The 17,807-nt window shown below is 34.9% G+C and overlaps 1 protein-coding gene across 2 annotated transcripts in view; it reads right to left on the bottom strand.

The window, feature by feature from the left end:
* LTN1 (listerin E3 ubiquitin protein ligase 1) overlaps positions 1-17,807 on the bottom strand; it is a 67,402-nt gene that overhangs the window by 35,185 nt on the left and 14,410 nt on the right. For both annotated transcript variants that reach the window (XM_032865482.1, XM_032865481.1), the window contains exons 7-17: positions 13,489-13,662; positions 12,724-12,914; positions 11,641-11,776; positions 9,734-10,543; positions 9,099-9,140; positions 6,492-6,681; positions 5,765-6,004; positions 4,811-4,964; positions 3,659-3,803; positions 3,010-3,196; positions 1,312-1,471 (exon numbers count right to left, since the gene is read on the bottom strand). In XM_032865482.1, coding sequence (XP_032721373.1) covers positions 1,312-1,471; positions 3,010-3,196; positions 3,659-3,803; positions 4,811-4,964; positions 5,765-6,004; positions 6,492-6,681; positions 9,099-9,140; positions 9,734-10,543; positions 11,641-11,776; positions 12,724-12,914; positions 13,489-13,662 — 2,429 coding nt within the window. The remainder of the gene's footprint in view (positions 1-1,311; positions 1,472-3,009; positions 3,197-3,658; positions 3,804-4,810; positions 4,965-5,764; positions 6,005-6,491; positions 6,682-9,098; positions 9,141-9,733; positions 10,544-11,640; positions 11,777-12,723; positions 12,915-13,488; positions 13,663-17,807) is intronic.

The following is a 17,807-nucleotide window of genomic DNA, read 5'->3' as shown; positions in this document are numbered from 1 at the left end:
AATAAAATCTTTAAAAAAAAAAAAACAAAACACTATTGGCTAGTGAAAAACAAAGAGAAGCAGTTCAACACAGTAATTTCAACAGGCTAAATACTAACTACTAGAACCAATATGATTACTGTAATACCTACTTCCTCAACTAGGTGAGAAAGTTTTGCGGTTGTAATTTTTTTTTATATTTTATTTGTTTATTTAAGAGAGAAACAGATAGTGAGAGCATGGGCAGGAAGGAGGGGAGAAGCAGACTCGCTGCTGAGAAGGAAGCTTGATATGAAGCTCGATCCCAGGACCCTGGGGTAATGACCTGAGCTGAAGGCAGATGCTTAACCCACTAAGCCACCCAGGTGCCCCCGTGGTTATAATCTTAAGACACATCTGGGGGGTACCTGGGTGGCTCCTGGGATCAAGCCCCGCATCAGGCTCTCTGCTCAGCAGGGAGCCTGCTTCCCCTCCTCTGTCTGCCTCTCTGCCTACTTGTGATCTCTGTCAAATAAATAAATAAAATCTTAGAAAAAAAAAAAAAGACACATCTGTAACAACATGCAAAGTAAAAGCTTAGATTTGAGAGTAGTGGAAGGATGGATCACAGATACCAAAACAACTTCTACAAGGCTTCTGTTTCCTTCATTGTCATCTGTCCCATACTTGAATGTATTTATGGATTTAAGGACACAGGCAAAGTTCAAATATCTCAATGAGTAAATCGAGAACTTGAATCCACAAAGTATTTATCATTAAGAATTGGGTTTAATGGGGCGCCTGGGTGGCTCAATAGGTTAAAGCCTCTGCCTTCGGCTCAGGTCATGATCCCAGGGTTCTGGGATCATGCCCCACATCGGGCTGTCGGCTCCACAGGGAGCCTGCTTCCTCTTCTCTCTCTCTCTCTCTCTCTCTGCCTGCCTCTCTGCCTACTTGTGATCTCTGTCTGTCAAATAAATAAACAAAATCTTTAAAAAAAAAAAAAAGAATTCGGTTTAATGTAGGGCACCTGGGTGTTTTAGTTGGTAAAGTGCCTGCCTTCGTTTGGCTCAAGTTATGATCCCGGGACCCCAGGATCTAGCCCGGAGTCAGGCTCTCTGCTCAGCAGGGAGTCTGCTTCTCCCTCTCCTTCTGTCCCTCCCCCTGCTTGTGCTTTCTCTCTGCCTCAAATATATAAATAAAATCTTTAAAAAAAAAAAAAAAGAATTGAGTTTAATTTAGATCAATCCTCTGACTGAACAATTAGCATGAGGTGAGCTTACATTTTACAGAAACAAAGCCAAAAATGAGTAAAATAATCATATAAAAATGGAAGTTAAAAGAAATTCTTACCTGTTAAATAACAGCTGTAAAAGGCCAGAAGTATTACCAAGTCCACATAAGTTATCATATGTAATATTCATCTTTTGAAGCATTTCACAAAATCCAGTTAGAAAAACAGGTGGATTGTCTAATTCCTCATACCACTGCAGCGAATAGAGCAGTTCTGCAACTATAGAAGGGACGACACATCAAGAGTGTTCTGTGAAGAGGCCTTTGATCATTTTCACCTCTCTGTCCCATTTTCTAATACTGCTATGTCCATCAGTCTAAAAACTGATTTTTAAATCTGCTTTGAGATGTTTTATGATAATGAATTCTGAGAATATGCGATACAAAATATGAGTCTCCTCCCAAATCTTACTTGGTCCCTCTTCTGATTAGTTAAGAATGCGACAAGCCTAAGTTACCAGAAACACTGGAAGAATCTTCCTACTATTTTTGCCACAAGTGTTAACAAGTTACTTACAGGAAAAAACAACTAAGGAACCCAACACCTGAAATGAGAAGGTCAAGCCAATGTTAAGAAATGGGAAATACCATGATATAGTAAATAGGGTGGGGATCTCCGCAACAGACTGACTGGTCTGGATTCAAATGAGCTGTACATATAGTTATCAATTAGAGTATGAAAATCTGCCACAGGGAGTGCTGTGAGAATTCAACGACCAGTACCTATCACAAAACCTAGCATATCATAGTAGATTACATAATTAGTCACAACTCTCTCTTATAAAGCCACGTATAGATTTTGGAGTCAGAAGACTTGACACCTGGTTCAAAATCTAATCCTCTCCCTTACAAGCTAAGTAACTTTAATCAACTCAAGATAAGAAAACAACAAGGTGAGAAAAACAACAGTAATAAAATCTGATAGGGTTGATAAGGAGATTAAATACATAATGTTGTCAGTTTGTCATTAGTAACACAGTTAACAAGAACAAGTATTACAAAGATCATTACTACAATTTCCAGTTCTATTTTGTATAGATTCACTCTGTGGGCAATGGAAACTGTACTAAACTCCTTGCCCTTAACTGCCTGTGGAGCAGCTTTCTTCCCCAGGACATATGTTCTCTTCTACTAGTAACTACACTATAGCTGAAGGCTTACAAACAAGACTGAGAAATTATGCAAATCCTCTGTACCTTTAATACCATTCTGTATAGGTCACATTGCTTCCTACAATTCTACACCATTTCCTGGAATGGGGGAATTTTTTGAAGTCCAAAATCCCCTTGGAATTCAACATTTGAACCTCTATTTGCCAGGGGAAAAAAAAATGTGTGTGTGTGTGTGTGTGTGTGTGTGGTGTGTGTGTGTGTATATAGATACACACATATCCCTATGAACACAAAGATAAAGTGGTTCAAAAACTGAAAATTCAGAATCCTTGATGAAATACTAGACTCACTTAACCACTTTCTTTAAGGATATATGCCATAGGATCTATCTGTCTTACCAGCTTCAGTAACTAATATTATACCAAATTCTGCTCTACAGCTAACAAGATTATAGCAAGATTTCAGTATGTTTCCATCCAATTTGCGATTTACCACTCATCACTCAAGTAACCTCAAGTTTTTAATCACTAAAACAGCTAATAGGAATGGAAGATTCTTATCTAAATTGCAGGTTAATCAAAATTCTTTCAAAATTATTATTATTTCAAAACATTTCTATTATATCTGAATGCTCATATATACTTACTTATTTTCTCAAGCTCATTATTTTCTAGGACTATTTCCTTTTTCAGTGCAACTAATACCATTTTGCTCAATAATGCTGAAGTACACAAATGGCTGGGAAGTTTCTTTGTATCTTGTTCTTTAAAATCTGTTTTGAAACACTCATAATTCAAACTCAATCTTCCTTCTAAAAGAGGTCTATGCAACCACTGTAAAAAGAATACATTAAATTATATACAAAATCATTAGATATTCTAAATTATTTACTACCTATACAATTAAGACAGGGAACAAAAATGAAATTATTAGAGTATCTTCAAAATGTTATTAGAGTAACTTCAAAAGTGAAGTTATTACTAGTTTATTAGCAAAATCACAGAAGTCTACAAGTTTGGGTTTTACTTTAGGAAATTATCAACATGTGTATTTAAGACTCCTTTAATTCACCTGTACCACAGCAAGTGCCACTGTCTTACAAACAAACATCCAATATATGAGCATTCAGAGATGTAAAGGCAAAGCAATATACTCATTTCACCTTTTTTTCTCCTCCCCCCAAAAGAAGACAGTTTGTTTACTTTTTCTTTCCCCCAGAACAAAATAAAAATGTCCAAGCCTGCACGAAGTCCAAACTTCAGAATAAGACAAGCACAGTTCAATCTTAAACATACCTGTATAGGAAGAGACTGTCTCATCTTTTCCCATTCACTGTTGCTTGGCATTACACTTCCAATATATACTCCCAGAAGATTAGTATCCTCACTTTCTAAAAGTGCATTTAGCAAGTCATCAACAGCAGACAAGAGGACTTGAAGACTGAAAATAATGCAAACAACGTAGCTATTATGGTTATGCTATGACTAACTTGAACACCCTGGTACATTAAATACCCTGTGGCAGGTTAACAACTTACCTGAATGAAAGCCTAGTAAAAAATGAAGCTAAGCAACTCCTCTACCCTAAATTCAACATACACACAGCAAAACTGTGGATTTAATCCATTATTTATGATTTGAAATTGAGTGTTGCTTCTACCTCAGAATGAAGGGGCCTTGACTTATTTCAGATCAGGTATTTCTGAAATACAGATACCTTACTATATGAACAAAACCATGATGTTCAGAAAAATATATGACCTAACCCTAACAGCCTCTGGAAGCATTCTCTTGGTCTTTTACTTTTACATACGGATTTAGGCACAAGTTGTGAAATATATTTGCTCTTCAACACCTTAAAACAGTGGCTACAAGGCCCCCCAAAATAAAGAAGAATAATCACTATGTGTGGTGGCCATGAGAGGTCATTGTTACAATCCACACCAGCCCACAAGAAACAGGATGGCACCACCATCACATCACTGAGCATAAATCTGGAGTCCAGCAGATATTCTAAAACAAATCACTCTTCAACTAAGGGAGTTTAAATGAATGATCATTAAAACAAATTCCTTTTGGAAAAATCTTTTTGTCTGGATCTTCTCTTAGAGTCCTACAGATTTTTTTTTTAAGATTTTATTTATTTATTTGACAGACACAGGAAGAGAGGGAACACAAACAAAGGGAGTGTGAGAGGGAGAAGCAGGCTTCCTGCTGAGCAGGGAGCCCGATGCGGGGCTCGATCCCAGGACCCTGGGATCATGACCTGAGCTGAAGGCAGAGGCTCAACAGACTGAGCCACCCAGGCGCCCCAAGTCCTATAGATTTCTTATATAGCAAATTGTTTCTCATATTCACTCATATTAATCATGGGCTCTTATTTCAAGACAGTGATCAGACATTAAAGGGAGAGCAAATGAGCAACTGAGCATAAAAGACATTAATTACCTTTTGATATCCAAAGATGAAGACTGAACTTGGTTCTTCAGCCACAGCGCAGACAAACACAGGAAGGTACTCTGTTTATGCATATTGCCAGTTTGGTGGATCAATAAATTCACACCAGAGAGCCAAGTATTTTTCAGTTTACAGACAAGAAAGTCTAAAATCAAGATGTCAACAGTAATTTGTAATCCCTGTGAAGCAACTATCATCAGTACAAAATGTCTGAAATAACTCAGTGCAGACTTGAGATTTTAAAGATACTGCTAAAAAAGGAAAACATAAAATTTTGCCAAAACAAAATAATTATGTCATAAATCTGCAATAATACAAGGTAGCTCATGCCATGTAAATAAAAGTTAAGATATTTAAAGTTAGCTTTCTTCCTCTCTGAACTTATTTACAAGAGCACTCTTCTTTTGGAGCTGTGAAAATATTACACCTTTTCCAAATAGAGAAGTTAGTATAAAAGGGTGTGGGAGGAGGGGTAACAATAGTAGTATTTTTTAACATTCCTTTCATAAGTAAGTCTCAATTAATATATAAGCTAATATAGTCCTTAAAAAGGCAATTTCAATTTCTTTTTGATATCTACCAACAGTGAAGAAGAGAAAGACATATTTATACCTCCCCCTTAATGAGTGTGGAGTTTGAGACATCAAGAAATTAAGCAACTTGCCAAACCACAGCCACTCAGTAAAGAGGCTAAGATTCTAACTCATCTATCATGACCCCTTCTAAAACTGTATCTTTGGTATCAAGAAAGAATTTAGACATAATGTCTACATTCATCTTTAACTTGGTTTCTGAAGCTGAAAGTGTTTAAGATTTGTACCCCTTTCCTCAAAATGCTTTCAACTTTCAAGTACATTATGATTCAATTAATAAAGCCTGGGCACTTACACTATGAAGGTCAGAGCCGGAGATTCCCAACAAAACATTTGAGCAGTAGGCTATTACCTGGCAAATGTGTTTTTTCTTTGCTCTGAGCACATAACTGAAAGAGAGTTAATAATAAGTCTTCAGATGATGGCATTAGCAAGCATCCTTTTGCTGAGCTGAAATAGTTATAGGCCACATCACATATAAATGACACTGACAAGTCATTATTTTCAGCTTCTGACAATTCCTTTCCTTTGGATAAAGTTTCATGAAGTTTAACAATAATTCTCTCCACATATACTTCTCCAATCAAGTAATCTAGAGGAAAAAAAGTTCACACAGACAAAAAATTTTTAAAAATATTAAATTATAATATTAATATAAAAATATTTAAAAATATTTTAAAAATTTAAAAAATATTAAATCTTTCTGTGTATTAAAAAAAATGTAGTAGACGAAAGAAATTATACCAACAAATCAATCTGATCTCTCACACATAAAAGCCCTCATGTAAAAAAAAAAAAAATTTTTAATTAAGTAAAAAGAAAAAAAGCAATGCTCTACAAAATTACTGAACAGCTTTGCTATTCAAAACCCTTTAGAATATAAAACTGAAAGTATTACAATGTCTTCCAAGTCATGCTAGAAAGATTAATAAACATTTAGGGTGCTTATAAGATTAACATATCTGAATGAAGTCTTGTTATTTTCAATCAATTACAAGCAAACTTGGCAACATGGAACCCCTCCCCAAAAGTGAAAGATTTATTCCCTACTAAAAAACAAAAGCCATATTTTTGCCTACCATTTTTAACATGTTGGGATAATACCAAGCTTAGAAGAGCCCATCTTTCTGAGAAGTAAGAGTCAGAAGATCCTGAGGATTCCAAGTCCTTACTACAAAGGTGATCTGCCAAGGTTGTCAACTTCTCTCCAAGGATTTCTCCTTTTAGCCAAGGAGTTACTAAAGCATGTTTATCTGAACTAGAACATGCCTAAAACCATAAAATCAAAGCAAAGATTAGAAGGAAGATCAAAAAATATATCTGCCTAAAATATTACTTGTACTATATTACCTCCCTTCATCATCATGGCCCCCCACTCTTCCTCAAGTTCTAAGAAAGCTGGTATTGTCCCTGTTCCCCACTAGGCCTTGCTTACATACACTTTCATGCTTTACTCATGCTATCTTCCCAACCACAAATATTTCCCCTCTACTTATCAAAATCCCATCCATTCTCTCAGAATTGTAACAAAGCCCACCTGCTTTACGAAATCTCCCCCATCCACTCTAGTCCATGCTCATCACTGCTTTTCTCGGAATTTCTAAAGCACTTACTGGATTGTATTATTATTTATAATGTTTCATCTGTGTATGTCTTGTTTCCAATGGGATTGTAAGTTCCTTGAGAGTAGAGACTGTCTTAAACTTCTTTGATACCTGCTATCAACACTGCAGATATGTTCAATGAATAATGAATGGATGAACTTTAAAGACAGGTTTTAAAATGCTCTATATTTTAAATTTTTGTTCATTAATTTTACTAAAATTAAAGAACAACTATTATTTAATGGTGGTAAGCTACTTCATTATGAACAATGGGCCTTCTTATTTCCCCTTATTCTCTGCAATAGTAACTGAGGCCAGATATCTAACAGCAACTGGTTTATTTTCATGGAGTGGGGAAACAAGAGAAAAAAACAAACTGTAAATCCACCCCCAAAAGCATGCTGATCCATGTTTCCAGAGCTTCTTTTGCTTTAGGGCTGACAAGAAAGGAATTTGCAACTTGGCTCATTTCAAAGCAATCTGGAAAAAAAAAATCCAAGTGCGGATTGGGTAGTGCCTAAAAAACTGTTAATCCTCTTATTTAAGAAACTTAGGTAACCAGAACTTTTATTTTAGCCCAAGCTTTACCACTATTCTGGCTTTATGACCTTGAACAAATCTCTTAACCAATCTGGGCCTCTTTCCTCATTTTAGAAATGAAGATTAACCTAGAAAATCTCTAAAGTCCTTTTCCGGTTATAAAATCCAGGTTTGTGTTTAAAGAAGCTGACTTTATAACTCTGATCATAAAGTATAAAGTTGCACAAAAAGAAAAACTAGAGTCTAGAGAGCTATAACATTGGCTTTGCTAAAACAGTTTACTAAATAAAACTGATCTATTTTATAGAATCCAGGAAGTAAACTTCTAAATGTCTCTCAAGTTAGCAAGACATGAAGTACAATACTTAATGTTTTAACAAATCCACAGAAAGAAACTGACCAGCTTTAAGGGCTGAAGAGACCAGGTAGTCAGGCAGGGATAGTCTTCCAAATGGATATGAGTATTTGAACTACCTGCCAAGTGCATTCGTAGGTTGGAAATGGTCTTCTCTTATCAAATTACCAACTCCTTTTGCTCTGATTCTAGACTTACCAAGTAGTTTTCTGATAATTTGGCTTTTCATATACCCTGCCTTTCGAGAGAGAAGGTACTGGATAAACTAATGCAAATGCTCTCTGATAAGTTATATCTCTCATTGAAAAGCAGTAAATTAATATTCTGTACTTATTTTGTAAAAAGAAACTACTGGGGGAAATAGAAAGTCACTATTTAGTGGGCACAGAGTTTCAGTTTTCCAAGATAGATTCTGGAGACTGGTTCACAATACTATGAATATAGTTGACACCACTGAACTGTAAACTCAGAAATAGTTAAGATGGCAAGTTTTGTTATGGGGCTTTTACCATAATTAAAATAAAGATAGAGAAAAAAAACCTGTAAATTAAAAAGTTATCTGTATAAAATTTAAAAATAATAAAAAATGCTAAAATAAAAAATTTTATTTAACTAGTCTAAACATTTCTATGGTTGGAAGTATTATGTCATTACATGTTCATTAGTATAAAACACTTAAGCCATTTCTAAAACTTCTAAATTGCTTAGGTTCCTTAATTTCTTTTCATTATTTTTATCACTAATTTTCTTATTTAGTCAAGTGGAAATCAGACAAAGCCTACAAGATCTTAATTTACCTGTATAGTATTCCAAAGTGGGACAAACTCAATTTCCTGAGGTATTCTAGCCAAAGCTAAAACCACTCAATCCATGTCTATAGAAGAAAACGTTAACTAGATTAAGGGTAAAATCTATAGTCTTAATTTAAAGGTAATCAAATGTTTAACTCTCCCTTTGTTATCTGTTAGGGGAGAAACACTGGATTTTCCAGAGTCTAGTCCCTCTTTGTGGATACTCCTAACCAGAAAAATAATACTACAGAAAGGCAACAAACAAAAGCTTTCCCAATAGTGGGAAGAAAGGTACAATAAGAAGGAAGTTCTCTAACAGCATGTGAATATGACTGGTTTTAATTTTTCTATACCCATAAATACAAAAAAAGGAGAAAAAAAAAATCCCTAAGATACCTTTTCGATGACCTGAAGAATAGAATTCCACTTCAGATCCCCCTGAAAGAGGAGAAATAATCTGCTAGAAGGAATGAAGTCACCATGTAATCACTACAAAATTAAAAACTTTTTTTAGCAACTTCAACTTTAAAAAGTAGACTAAAAACCTCTGCCTTTTATTACCAAGCATTCATCAACTTACCATACTTACTGAACACATACTGGTCTCACACACTTCCCCATCACAATCAAGAATACATTGCTTGTGCTTGCTTTGGCAGCACATATACTAAAATCGGAAAGAATAAATTGCTCTTCTTTAAATAGATATTCACACCCAAGAAACCACCCAAGAATAACCTCCATGTGGGTCTCATTCTACTTATCTATAATTACTGTGGCAATATAAACCATTACAGTTTAAAGAGATAGACAGGGGCGCCTGGGTGGCTCAGTGGGTTGAAGCCCCTGCCTTCGGCTCAGGTCATGGTCTCAGGGTCCTGGGATCCAGCCCCGCATCGGCCTCTCTGCTCAGCAGGGAGCCTACTTCCTCCTCTCTCTCTCTGCCTGCCTCTCTGCCTACTTGTGATCTGTCTGTCAAATAATAAAATCTTTAAAAAAAAAGAAAATAAAGAGATAGATAACAATAATACCTCAATGAGATCATCCAAGATATATTTTCTTTCCATATTATTGTCACAGCAATGGAGGGCACTGTACAAAATGTCCACCAAGAAACCAGCATCCTTCCTTGGATCTTCATTTAGCCAACCAATCAGTTTCTGGTATAAAAACTGCACTGCAGGATTTTTTTGTGCAAGTCTGGCTATTTCAAGAGGTTTGGCTTTGACAGTACTCTGTTTTTCATCACCTAACAGCATTTTAAATACTTGGGTTGAAGAGAAAGAGCTGAGCAGAATAGAAAGGAACCTTAGATGTTGCTCTGACTTTTGCTCATTGACATAATTAAAACTCATCATTGCTAGTTTACAGACCAAGTCTTCCAAAGGTTTCTTCCTTAGCGGCGATATAAGCTCTGAACAATTATGAGTGAGAGAAGGTTCAGTCATTAATTCAGAGCCTTCACTGTTCTCACCTTCTGAGGAAACACATTTTTCATTCTCCTTATTACTTTCAGGCAGCTCATCAGCAAATCTAACCTTACCAACTTTTTTTTTATTCGACTTCAGCGAGCTCTTTGGCTTCTGAAGGACCTGTAGCAGGTTAGATACACCTGACACTGATTTCACATCAGCTTCTGGCTCATTGATTTTCTCCACACAGATCTCTGATAGTCTTTCCCAAAAATTTAGCAGCACTTTGTCCAAACTGTGAGCTTTTTTATCATCTTTTTCCACATCTGCTTTGGCTTCCCAGGAACTTAACGTTTCTGCTAAATGGTTAAACAGCTGCCCATCTTGCAATCTTGCGTCTTTGAGAACTGCATCAATAAAAGGAATCAACTAAAAGAGAAGGTAGAAATGGAAAAGTTCCGTTTTCAGGAGAAATAAAATTTAAACAAGGTATTTGTAAAAAAATAAATGAAATGAAATAAACAAGGGCGGGGAGGTCCTTAAGCTTCCAACTCTTGATTTTGGCACAGGTCATGATCTCAGGGTCTTGAGATCAAGTCCAGAGTCAGGCTGAGCTGGGCATGAAACCTGCTTAAGATCCTCTCTATACCTTTCCCTCTGCCCCTCTTCTCGTTTGCTTGCTTGCTTGCTCTCTCTCTCTCAAAATTAAAAAAAAAAAAAAAGGAAAGGAGAAAAATGAAAAACAAAAAAAACAAGGTATTTGTAAAACACTATAAAATTCCATATTTAATAACCAAAAAATGTTGATTTTTTTTCCCCCTCAAAACTCTGAGGAGTCAACTTGAAGGTCATTTTCATATCATACAAAAAGGTTAAAGATTTCACTGCATTCCCCCTAAATTATTCTTTTTATGATATAATTAACCAAAATTATTGGTTATTAACAAATAATACAGTTTTCTTCACATTTTCTGAACTTATTCAAGTTTTTTACTTTTTTCTAAATCAATATGAAAGACATATAGGACCAATAGAATTCAGAATTTTCTTAAATTACAAAGAGTAGTTAAGTGAGATATCAACCAGGATCTATGCTTATATAACTTCATTAATTTCCTAACATAAGGAACCATATTCCAGAACTTGCTTTCATCACTGGTTCTAAAAGCCAAGCACAATTTTTCACAAAATAAGTCAAATATTTTAGAAGTAACAAATCATTGTATAATTTACATATAATATAAAAGCCCACAAATAACAACTTTGTAATTATGTTTTGTGTTACAACTCTACAAAACAGGGTTTGCACATCCAGAGACTAATTAGTACTTAGAAATTATGGTATTATTCTGGCAACCAACAACATAGAATTTTTATTTAGCTGGTCAGAAATACACATTACTTAATTTGTAAATTATAAAAATGAAATCTATATGAAGACTAATTAATAAAATGACAAGATACAATGAGCTTAATTTTATAAGTCAATGTGCAAAGGCACTGATGATTTTTACATTTGTAAGTACCTGGTCATTGACGAGCATCTCTTCAATTTCTTCTTCACCTAAGTTTTGCTGCATGATGAAACGTAAGCATTCAAAAAAAGCTGATATTACTGCTGAGCATTCTGAAAAGCTGGTTTTTATTCTTTCTGTTGATAGCCTAAAAAATAATAAATAACTTTGGCTCATTCTTTCACAAGAAAGAAAATAAGCAACTCAGAAACACCAAAATAAAGACATGGATCATACCAAAAGAAGAGAATTTTTTACAGTAAAATTTTTAAAATGAAAACTAAGAACAGTAAGAACTTGAAGTGTGAAAAAAGCACAATTTCAAATACATCAACAAAAGAGAATACACAACTATTTTCTATTCAGGAACAAATCCACCTCCAAATTTTAAAGACAGGACTTAAAGATAATAATGTTTTAAAAAATAATTTTGTAATCATTAAAAAAAACTGAGTATATTTTATTAGATAAAACTGAGTATCTTTTATTAAGTTCAACAAGTACAGTGAAATTTTTTTTTTTTAAAGATTTTATTTATTTATTTGACAGAGAGAGATCACAAGCAGGCAGAGAGGTAGGCAGAGAGAGAGGAGGAAGCAGGCTCCCGGCTGAGCAGAGAGCCCGATGTGGGGCTCAATCCCAGGACTCTGAGATCATGACCTGAGCCGAAGGCAGCGGCTTAACCCACTGAGCCACCCAGGCGCCCGTGAAATTTTTTTTTTAATTATGACTTTAAATAGCTATCATATTTAAGTTTATGGAACTTACTAATTCTTCAGAGGTTCATTTTTTTCCATTAGGGCATTTGTATTTATCAACATACCAAAAAATGACATTTTAAAAATGGTCTATGTCCATCTAAGGTCTCACAATATTCATTACACTTTCTACTGTGTATTACCACTGAAGCCTTGAAAGTACCCAAGAAAAGCATTCCAATTGTAATTCTCTGAAAACTTTAATAAAAGTGTTTAATGAAGAGCAAAACAATATGGAGAAAATTTAAATAAGACAATAATGAGTATGTCATCCTATCCATGTATGCAAACAAGAAAAATCTCTTGTTTTAACGATCAAGAAATTTAAACTTCTTACCCTGCAACAACAGAGGTGAGGAAATTTTTGAAGAAATCCAACTTTGGATCTGTAATGGTTTGAGGAAGTTTGCTGATAAATGGCAAAAGATAAGGATATATGACAGTAGCCAGACCGCGACCACCCTCACGGACCACAGCTGACAGCTTCGGAAACACACTTTTTTTTGCATTTACATGAAGCCAACAGTCCTAACAAAGGAAAGATTATAGTAATAATTAGAGATCATAGAATAGTTTTCCCAATTAGGAGACATACAGGCTCTCAGAAGTATTAATCATGTATTCTCCTTAGGCTAAAATCTCTCAACACTAAAACTAAATTTAAACTAAAACTCAGAAACTTTAATAAATTTATTACATATAGAAATCATATATCCCACATGCTCAGGACATAACTGATCAGAAATAATTAACTTAAATGACTTCTATAAAAGCTGTTCTATAAAACGGGCAGCAGTATTCAATCTTAAATATAAGATTCAGATATACTGAGTTGACTGGACCACATAAGGTTTAAAGAATAATTGATACTGGCTAAACAAAAAAGTACAATAAAAACTCAATGCCATTTTATAGTCAGTTTAAAGATTTATACCAAGTTTCGGATTAAGTATTTTATTTCTAAGAAAGCATTTTTTTCCCAGTAAGTTTTAGATAGTATAATTCGATAGGCTCTCTCTCACACATATCTAAGGCTTCTAAAATACAAACTTCTAAGACAACAAATACTCCCCGATGTATTAAATGTACCTCTGTTACATACCTCAATAGTTGTAAGTGTATAAAGTACAGCTTCCCAGAGAGCTGGGCACACAATGGGGTCACTGTCATCAATGCTAAGTAGAACAGATGGGCTCACTTTAGATGCTTCCTCTTTCATCAACTGTGGAATACGCTGGCACAAAGCAGAAACTAACTCAAAATAAGCTGAGCGGATCTAAAACAAAAAAATGAAAAGCTGGATTAAATCAAAGCCTAACAGACCTACAACGAAATTTTTTACTTAATAGCTGATAGTTTATTCATACTAGCCCTCTCATTAATAAAACTAAACTACAAAAAACATTTTAAAGTCTTCCACAGAGTATGGGGGCTGAAAAGACATTAGAAACTACCACATAAAAGGGAAGGCAGAAAGAATTCAACCTTCTATTTCTTTGGCTGAAGCAAACACAGATCCTCTCCAGTGACTGAGGCCTTCAGCTGGGGCCTCATATTATTTATTGATGCACAAGGCTACGAGGCTGAACAAAGTTAAATACATCCAAACAAACAAAAAGAAACCATGAGCCCCTATCAATAGAAACAAAAGATGACACAGAGATCTGAGACTTTAAATCTTAGAATTATCAGTTATAAATTCCTTATCAACAATTTTTATTATATTTAAAGAAACAAAGGTTTAAAGAAATCTGAAAGGAAAAAGGATCTCAGAAAAAGCACAGCAAATGTGAAAAAGAATGAAGCAAAATTTCTAAACTAGAAATAAACAGGCAGAAAGAAATATAGATAAATGATAGATTAGAACTCAATTCACAGTTTAAGAACAGATAATGAGAAATAAAGAGCAAAAGAAATTATCCACCAAGTAGCATGGAAAGAGAAAAAAGATGAAAAACAGCAAGGACAACAAAAGAAACAGAGGATAAAGAAGGTTTAATATATATTAAATCAGCATCCCAAAGCGAGAGGAGAGAATGAAGCAACGGAAATATCTGAAGAGGTTAATAGCTGAGCATTCTGTAGAGCCAATGAAATACACCAATCTACAACTCAAGAAATCCAAAAAATCCCAAGCAGGATACATTAAAAAAAAAAAAAAAAAAAAAAAAAGCCACAAGACACATAATGGTGCAACTACAAAAAAACAAAAGCAAAAACAAAAACAAAACAAAGAGTAAACCCTGAAAGTGGCCAAAGGAAAAAGACAAACTACCTTCAAAGGAAGGACTGTAAGACTGACATCTAACTTCAATAGCAACAATATTAAGTCAGAATACAGTGGAATATCTTCAACAAAAAACAATTGCCTGTATTTAATCCTGTACCCAGTAAAAATTTATGTCAGTGAGAGGGACATAGCTGGTTCAGTTGGTAAAGCATGACTCTTGATCTCGGGGTTGTAGGTTTGAGCCCCACATTTCGTGGAGATTACTTGAGAAAATAAAACCTTAAAAAAAAAAGAATGAAAGTAAAATAAAAACATATGATAGAGGAAAGAAAATGATTTCATCATTGGGAGACCAACACAAGACATGTTCTTGTGTTCTACATACATGTTCTATATATAAGGCAGGTGATCCCAGATGGAAGGTAAGAGATGAAAAAAGGAATAAAGAGCAAACAAAGCAACAAATATGTAGTAAATCTAAATGAAGATTCAAAGTATAATAATAATATTTTCCAGGATTAGAAAAATACACATACATATATACTTAACCCCATAAAGTACTTTTTTATTTCTGCATATTTTATATAAAATATTACCAAATCAATATTAGCAGTGTATTTAAAAAGATAAATATACAGCATGACTAAGTTTCTCTCTTAAATGCTAGGCTAGAAAATTATATGATCATTTAAACATATCAGAAAAAGCAATCAAGGAAATCTGATCATTAATTTATGACAGAACTACTCAGCAAATTAAGAATAAAAAGGACATTTTAAACCTTATAAAATCTAGAGAAAGCATCATACTCAAAATATTAAGAGTCTACAACTATTTCATTAAAGTTAGAAACAAGAAACGCATGCCAGCTATCACTTCTATTCAACTAGAGGACCTAATTAATACAAAGAGACAAGGGAAAAAAAAGAATTGGAAAGTAACCCAAATAAGTAACTACAGTCATAGCAAAATAACAGGCTATGAAAAATATTCAGAAAGATCTGAACACTGGCTATTAGAACTAACAAGAGTGTGAGAGAGTTGCTGAACATAAAATTAACATACAAAAGTATAAAATACCTATATCAGTACAAACAAAATACAAAAATGTAATAAAAATGTAATAAAAACATCCCATATTTCACAATAGCACCAAAAACTATAAACTTGTTCAGAACAGAACACATTATAAAATATTATTTTAGGATGAAAAGGGCCTAACATAGCCTAAAAATTTTTGAAAAAAAGAAAAAAAAGTTGGAGGGTTTCTAAACGTATTACAAAATAACAATAATCAAGAGTGTGTGGTATTGGTGTAAGGATAAACATATAGGTAAATGGAACAGAATAGTCTAAAATTAAGATCCAAGATATATGGTCAACTGAATTTTTACAAAGGTGCCAGAATAAGGATAAGACAGTCTTTCAGGGGCACCTGGGTGGCTTAGTGGGTTAAAGCCTCTGCCTTCGGCTCAGGTCATGATCCCAGGGTTCTGGGATCGGACCCCACATGGGGCTCTCTGCTCCGCGGGGAGCCTGCTTCTTCCTCTCTCTCTCTGCTGGCCTCGCTGCCTACTTGTGATCTCTGTCAAATAAATAAATAAAATCTTAAAAAAAAAAAAAAAAGACAGTCTTTCAACTTTCAGGATAATTCTATGTAAAAAGTTAACATAGGGATGTGGGTGGTTCCGATCATGATCCCAGGGTCATGGGATTGAGCCCTACATCAGGCTCCCTCAGTGGGGAATCTGTTTCTCCCTCTCCCTCTCTTGCCTCCTCATGCTCTCTCTCTCTCTCTCTCTCGCTCGCTCAAATAAATAAAATCTTTTAAAAAATTAATTTGATTCTCACCATTATGTGACACACAAAAATTAATTCTAAATGAATCTAAACTATAAAATTTCTAGAATAAAATAGAGAAATCTTTGCAACCGTGGGGTAGGCAAAGATTTTAGATAAGAAATCAAAAGCAAGAATCATAAAAGAAAAAAATGATAAATTGGACTTCATAAAAATTAAAAACCTACTCTCTAAAAAATCAAGAAAATGAGAAATTAAGCCACAGACTAGAAGAAAACATTCATGATTCTTTATCTGACAAAAAATGTTTGCATCCACAACACATAAAGCACATTCACAACTCAAAAATAAAAACCAAAAACTCAGTTTTAACACGGGTAAAAGAGGAGTGCCTGGCTGGCTCAGTTGGTAGAGCATGCACTCTTGATCTCAGGTTTGAGTTCAAGCCCCATGTTGGGTGTGAAGCTTACTTTAAAATTTTTAAAATAAATTTTTTTTTTTTTAAATCGGGTGCCTGGGTGGCTCAGTCAGTTAAGTGTCTGACTCTTGATTTTGGCTCAGGTCATGATCTCAGGGTCATGAGATGGAGCCCCATGTCCGCTCCGTGCTGGGCATAGAGACTGGGATTCCCTCTCTCCCCCTCCCTTTCTGCCCCTCACCCCACTACTTGCTTGTATGTGCACTCTCTTAAAAAAAAAAAAAAATAGCCAATAGAAACTTTAGAAATAAAAAAATTAAAAAGTGAGAGAAAGGTTGAAACAAACACCTCAAAAAAGATACACAAATAGCCAAGAAACACATTAAAAGATGTTCAACATCAACAGCCATCAGTAAAACACAAATTAAAATCACAATGAAAAATCTCTATCCCAGAGTCAGTAAACATTTTCTTTAAAGAGCCAGACAGTAAGGGCACCAGTTCTGGTTCAGTTGTTGAGTTCAGCCTTCAGCTAGGGTCATGATCCCAGAGTCCTGGGACCAACGCCCACATCTGCTCCCTGCTGGGTGAGAGACCTGCTTCTCTCTCTCCCACTCCCCCTGCTTGTGTTCCCTCTCTCTGTCAAATAAATAAAAAATCAAAAAAAAAAAAAAAAAAAAAAAAAAAGAAAAGAAGCCAGACAGGAAACAGGTTAGGCTTTGTAAACCATCTAGTCTCTCTCCCAGCTACTTAACTCTGCTCTACTTGCATGAAAGCAGCCAAAGACAATACAGAGTACTATTTACAAAAATAGATGTGCAGGATTTTGACACATGAGCTATATATACAGTTTACTAATCCCTGATCCCACATCCATGAGGATGGCTTAAATTAAAACAACTGACAATATTGCAATAAGGAAATGGAGCAACTAAAGATCTCACACACTACTGATGAAAGTGTATACAATCAC

This window comes from Lontra canadensis, unplaced genomic scaffold, assembly GCF_010015895.1.
Source record: "Lontra canadensis isolate GAN:19392208 unplaced genomic scaffold, GSC_riverotter_1.0 scaffold29, whole genome shotgun sequence".
NCBI lineage: Eukaryota > Metazoa > Chordata > Mammalia > Carnivora > Mustelidae > Lontra > Lontra canadensis.
Note: the sequence above shows the minus strand (reverse complement) of the source record. Positions and strands in the feature narration are given on the sequence as shown.